General features: G+C 32.7%; 1 protein-coding gene across 1 annotated transcript; it reads right to left on the bottom strand.

Moving 5' to 3' along the window:
* Positions 1–375: 375 nt before the first annotated feature.
* Positions 376–792, bottom strand: LOC113778680 (monothiol glutaredoxin-S2-like). Its single transcript, XM_027324157.1, has one exon. The coding sequence runs from the start codon at positions 725–727 to the stop codon at positions 419–421; it is 309 nt and encodes a 102-aa protein (XP_027179958.1). The 5' UTR covers positions 728–792; the 3' UTR covers positions 376–418.
* Between the last annotated feature and the right edge of the window lie 6,346 nt (positions 793–7,138).

Below are 7,138 nucleotides of genomic sequence, written 5' to 3'. Positions count from 1 at the left end.
TATTTATATTTCTCTTTCTAATTTTACCCTTAGAAATTCAAATTTTGAGTTTGAATGATAACATGCATATAATTAAAGATAAGAATTATAATGGAAGGAAATACTAAAAAGTGTTTTGACTTTCTTAACATAACAAATATTTTGAAACATTCCAAAATAAAAAATATGACACTTTCAATGGGACAAAAGGAGCACGAGTTACCATGATATGACCCACTAGACATTTTTATTATTTCATAATGAGAGTACAAGAACGTAATACATATAACTTTGATGTGATATAACTCGACGAAGACTCGAAACGGGTTTAAACTAAAATTTCAAAAAAAAAAAAAAAAAAAACTTGTAGGACTCCATACTAAAACAAGACAGAAGACCTAGGCTGAATTGCTTAGATGGTAAATTCTATATGTGCTTATCACATCCATATTGCCCTGGCCTTGATGAGCAATGGCTTCAACTTACCCTGGACATTGAGGTCCATAACCTCGTTGGAACCACCAACAAATTGCTTCCCTATGAAAACAGCAGGTACACTTGGATGGCATCCTAATGCTAGCAATGCATTCTCCATTTCCGTTCCTACTGGATGTTGATCAAGCTCATAAACAGTAGGATTCGCCCCGAAACCGCATATCAGCATCTTAATAGCGTGGGAAATGCCGCAGTTGCTCTTGCTGAAGATCACCACTGGCTTTTCTGACCCCAATCGCATCACTATATCCATTCTACTTCTGGCAAAAATGTGAAATCAAGAGCTATTTATGAATGTGCTCCAGCAATTGAGTTGATAGGAAGTTATAAGGCTTGCTTTGAGTGAAAACCTGAAGCGCATGAAGGTATATATAGAGGGCTGGCTGAGAATGATTGGTTGCAATATCTCTTTTTTGGATAACAACAAAAGGGCTATAAGATTACTGTTGCAAATTTGATGCTTTGGGGGTCACATCAACAGCAATATGATAAAGGATTGATATGAATCTCAAGCTGCATTAACATCCTGGCATTGGGTTTTCATGCAGAAAAAGGAAAGTAATCGACGATAACAATCTTTTTGCCTTTCCTTGATGCTTAGTGCATACGGATACTACTGCTCATGGAATCGATGCGGGAGTGGGGCATGCATTTGTGTTGTATTTGGTTTAGTCCAGTTATTATACATGTTATGATTATTGTTGTACAACCACATAATTTTATTTATTGTACCAATTATGTATGAAAATTTTAAATTACGTATATCAACTTTTTCACGAATACAACAATATAATGCTATTATATACCAAACAATGTAATATGTATAATAATCGCAAGAATCGCATGAAACCATAATTGCACAACCCATGAAAAACAGTTTTTGTTTTAAGCTTTTTGTCCCAAAATATTACGAAAGAAATGATAATTATATGCAAAGATGAGCACATAATGGCATGACTGAAGTTAAAGTTCAGCTCAATAAGGTAAAATTAGTTGCAGAGTTAGGACCTAATGTTAGACAGGGCAATTACTTTGATGCATAATGATACGGTACAATTAAGGCAAAATTTTTTGTTGAAAAACTTTAATAACTAGTATGATAATTGCGTGAATTTTGTTAAAATTGTATAGTGTTTCACAATAATAAAAATTAGATGAAAATTATTTTTTCATTCAATAGACAACAAAATCTTAACGATTTTATGTACCAAAAGTTTTAAATTTTATTTTCTGTCTAAATTCTCAACTAATACTTGGCCTCATTTCAAGCATTCCATTATTCATAAATTAAGTGATAATTGTAGATTTCAAGAACTCAAAGGGGCAAAGTAATGAAATATAAGAAATTTTAAAAAATTTTAGGGGGTGCAAAAGGGGTGTACTCGAGCCAAGTCGAGCTCGAGTACTGCTATACTTGAGCTCGAGCTTGATCGAGTCGGAGAATCTCAACTCGAGCTTGACTCGAGGAAATTGTTAAAAGCTCGAGACTCGACTCGATAAGGCTCGACCTTGAGTCAAGCCTTATCGAGTCGAGTAAACTGATCAATCGAGTTTTTTTTATTAATCTTGTAAATTCAGTATAAATTATACTCATAATGATCATTTTATAATTATAATACATACATATTATTTAAATTATATTACTCGACGAGTAGCTCGTCGAGCCACAAGCTACAAAAATCCGGGCTCGAACTCGACTTGAATGTATACTCGAGTAACTCGAGACTCGGCTCGAACTCGGTTTGACCGAGTTCAAGCCAAGTCATTGACCGAACTACTCACGAGCAGCTCGGCTCGCGTGCATCCCTAGATGCAATTATAGGACAAAATTAAAATTTTAAAATATTTCCAAGCCTATTTCAAAATGCTTCAAAGTTGAGGGGAAGCACCCTCACTTGAATGTGGCTCTACCACTGGCTAAAAATGACAAAATATTAATAGGAACAATTATTATGTAATTTCCAAACCAAGCATTGAGTTCCCTAAAGCCAAAGCCTTTCCTCGACAATGTTGAACTCAAAATTATAAGAACAAGGAGATTAGCAATACTCTCTGATAAGGGTTTATTTTACGTATTTTTGAGTTCATTTTATTAGTTAATTCTGGTTCCATTATTTAGTTTTATAACTAAAATAATTAGGATTTTGGTAAAAATATATATTTTCTATTAAAGTGGCTAACATTGCATTTCTATTGCTTTTAAGGGTAAATACTTCATTTTCTTGCAGGATTAATGATTCAATCATCAAAGGGTATGAATGGAGAAGAAAATCTGATGATTGGTGATGAATTGACGTGTGTAAATAAGAAATGAAGTGAAAAACATTTAATTGAAGGAATGCAGTTCGAGACAGTTTTGACACTTTTCGGTATTTCAGCTATATCTGGAGCTACACATATCAGATTGAGGTGATCTTTATACCATTTTGAATCTAAGAGATAGATCTATATTTTGTATGAAAACATTGAAATCAAATTCTGCTGTTTTCATGGACAAAAAATCGAAATACAGAAGCTGCATTCTATGGACGAGGCTAAAACAGGGGTTTGACCAAGTGATAGTATTTCAATCATATCTCAGTCTACAAAACTCCGATTTGGATGATGCTTGAAGCATTGTAAATCTAATTCAAAGGGCTACAACTTTTGTGTTTTTCACAAAAGTTATTTCGACCTCCATCATAGAGAAAATCGCAGTTGAAGTGAGGCCAATTTCACAGAGTTGAAAACAAGAGTTGAGAAAACGTGTCTTGATGGCGCGTTTTGTCAAGTCGCGTTTTGTAGCCAAAATTCTGCAATTTGCTCAGCCACTTCTCTTGTATTCATACTACTTTCCAGCTATATTTAGCAAGAGAATTCGGTTGCACATGCTTCAGAAGATAAAGGGCAGAAAAGATGGCTTATTGTCAAGTCAAAAACATTTGTTATTGACTATCTTAACAAATTTTAGATTTGGGAATCTAGAGGTGGAAATTTGACTAATGGAAATGAGCTTTTGAGCTGTTTTTCCGCAGAGAAAAATGGGGAAGTCAGTGGAGATACGGACGGCAATTTTCTGATAAAAACACATTCTCTCTAACTAAAAAAATTTGGCAGGCACACTTGGAGACTTCATCTTGTAATCATCTAGTGCAAGACATAGCAGAATTTTGGGAGCTTCACCATTAACTTGGCTAAGCTTTTCTTTATCCTTCTTGTAATTGTAACTCATGATGTTTTCCATTAATGAAGTTATGAGTTTGATTATTTTATCATTCATGAGTAGCTAATTTTCTATATCTAGGGAGTAGATGAAACTTATGGCCAAGTGATATAAATTGAATGTAATTTACACTTGTTGTATCTTGTATTAACTTGTCTTCTTGTGCAGATTGATTACTTGTTGTTTGATCACCATTAGCAGGTCATTAGTTGCTATTACTCAATGAAAATTGGTAATGATAATGGAATAACATAAGTAGACCTTGAGTTATAGGTTCATGAGAATAGAAATACATTCAAGTGGATTAATTTCATGCATGAACAAGAGCAATTTTAGTTTTAATCAAGAGATTAGAGAAATCTAGACTGTTCTAAGCCTTATTATCATGAGAATGAAATTTTGGCAATTTTGGAAATGAATCCCTAGTTAAACAAGAGTAGTAACAAGTATTAAATTCATTCATTTCGATCTTTTGTGCCATAAGTGGAATCTACATCCCTAGATTCAAGTTTTTAGTGAATTTTCTCCAATTGTAACTTGCATTTATTAAATCAGATTATAGACAGTAGCAAATATAATTTTTCTGCTCAATCTCATTATAAGTCTAAATAATAGAGAAAATAAGGACCTAGTACTTGTAGACATTGCTCCTCGTGGGATCGACCCGATTAATGCACTAAACTACTAGTTTAGCCTGTATACTTGCAGTCAACGGGTATAAATTAGAATTAAACTTACACTTATATCAAAAACCCGTCACTCTCAAATATGGTATGGAAAGACTAATTTACATATACAAAATTATGAGTGAAAAAAATTACAAAATCTACAATACATTACTATCAAACATTGAAATTAAGACCCTACAACTCTTACTCTTCTCAAACAAATACAATAACAAGGCACTTTACTTATAATTCATGAGTGATAAACAAGAAACAACCACCACAAGAAATTACCTAAATAGAGTATTATTCAAACTGCTAGAAATAATTGACTTGAGTACTACTCAAACTACTAGAAGTAATTGACTTGACCCAAAACCTACTAATAAAAAATTTTGAATTTTATAATATAATTAGACTTGTTTTAATAGGCGAATAGGCAATATGAATTTTACAAATCTGGCCAGAAATATTAAAACAATTTTTCTAAAATATCCCTCTTGATAAAAAGAGAAAAGATTTTATTATTTACCTAAATGAATCATCCCTCAACCAATATAAGGAATCTCCCTCTTCAACAGAAATAATAATAATAATAACAATAACCAGATAATTTTTTTTTTTGATACGTTAAAATTTGTTCCAAAGTGGCAAAATTATGATAAAGCTGATCCAGAAAGTGATCTACAATAGAACTAGATAATTCTCCACCCATCCATTTCAAGAAACAGCACACAATCTTCGAGTAAATAATAACCATGAATGATGAGCACGTAATTGATCCGTACAAAAAGGACGAAGATGGTATCAAGATTAATGGCTCCAAAGTGTAGCAGATTCTCCGTTTTAAGCAATTTTCTTCTTTATAGCTAAGAATATGCTTTCTTGATTTTCTCCACATGATCATATTGTCTTTGCCATCTTATCATATATTCCTTGATCATATATGTAGATGCTTAATGGAGCTAAAGGTCGGTTCTGTAATCTTTTTGAAATTAGATTAAAGGGCTGAGGATGAAGCCATCATGCTGTCATGCATAAGGTGCAAATCTTAATATTTTTATTTTGAGCATCTTAAAGTTGATCAAATCTGTTCTTAAGAACTAAACAAGGAGAAGAATGAAATGGGAAAAAGACAGATTAATCTTTAGTACATTGTCAGTGTAATGATTCATTTTATACTAACAGATTTAGATGCAACTCTTTATCGAATTTGAAATCTTCCTTTTGCAAATTCTATCATGCATCCACGTTTTTGTAAAAAAGCTTTTACAATGACAGTAAAAGAAAAAACAATTCATAACAAAATGCTTGCATTGCAAATTGAAGCCTATTCTCAAACAAGAAAAAAAAAAAAAAAAAAAAAAGTTCCTTGACGGTATATGATATCCACTGTCTTGTAATTGAACTCTTATATATGAATTTTCCACCTTGTTAAACAGTTAACCTTGAGACCCGTAAAAGATAGGTATAGTGTAGATTTAAATTCATGTTCACTATTGGAACAAAATCCACGTTGACCCCAATATCTACATTAACCATATATGATCATGAAATTCTTAATTCGACTCTCAAACTCTCCATTTTATTTTGTTTTTTTTTCAAGGCTTGAAATCTCCCTTGAATTAAAAACAAACAAATATATGGATATTGAGTCTTCGAGTGCTCTTGTTAATGCTAATGTTGATATGGAATCTGGTGTCCTGAGCAAAATTGTGGTTAATAGCTCTCATTCTATAAATATTTCAGTTGACGATCATGTGAATCATGTTCAATCTCCTCCTTTGCTGCATGATATATAGTCTTAAGTTTTTTATTGATACTGGGTAGGGATCAAATATTTCTGATGCATCTCTTGTGTAGGTTAGGTCTGATGAGGGTGCTTGTAGTAACTCTCAGGTGGATCCTTTTTGGCTGACTAATGATTTATGGCAAATGAATTGAATCTGGTTGGTAATTATTCCAGTATTTCACAAAGTGCCAATAATGATAACAATGAAGAAGATCATTATTCACAAAATGAAAGGGATGAAGCCTTTAGTGAAAATTAGTTTATCCCAATAATTTCAAAGAAGGTCAAGGGACAGAAGGGAACATTCAGAGTCTAGCAAGGCGATGCAAACACAACAAAAGTTTAGGATTAATCTTCTATACACTGACAGGGTATACACTTTCACTATTAGATGCGTGACACATAATTCGAATTTGAATTTGAAACTCGAATATTGTATATGTATCATATATCCAATCGTGATAGTGTATACACTGTCAGTGTATATAAATTTATTCAAAAGCTTAAATAAAAAACTCAAACCAATCCATTATACTACATACGTGGAGCGTGTTGAGATTATTTATTATTAAAATTTGTCAAGTTTACATTTAGTCAAACTCGGAGGTATATACCTAATTTTTTATGAGAAAAAAAATATAAATAATCCCCCCAAAAGAAAGGTATTTGATTACCACTATTGCAACTTAGACACATAACCTTTATCCTCTTAGGACTTTAACCTATCACAAGGCTGACATCGTTCATAACTAAAATGGTTATTAATTATTTAACCTTTCCCCAAAAAAAGTGCTTGATTTTTAAACCTTCTCTACAAATCAGCTTTGGAAAAATGTGCACCACTTGTAGCAAAGTGCTTTTCTCACCAATTCCACAAATAAGTGGAGCCCAAAGTTTTCATTTTTCCTTTTTTTTTTTTGGTTCCATTCTTGACCTTTAGTGACCAAAAAAAGTGTATGGGGCGGAGGGATTCACAGCAATTAAGAGTTGAAAATGGCTGGAGTT

Source organism: Coffea eugenioides, chromosome 7, assembly GCF_003713205.1.
Source record: "Coffea eugenioides isolate CCC68of chromosome 7, Ceug_1.0, whole genome shotgun sequence".
In the NCBI taxonomy this organism is placed as follows: domain Eukaryota; kingdom Viridiplantae; phylum Streptophyta; class Magnoliopsida; order Gentianales; family Rubiaceae; genus Coffea; species Coffea eugenioides.
Note: the sequence above shows the minus strand (reverse complement) of the source record. Positions and strands in the feature narration are given on the sequence as shown.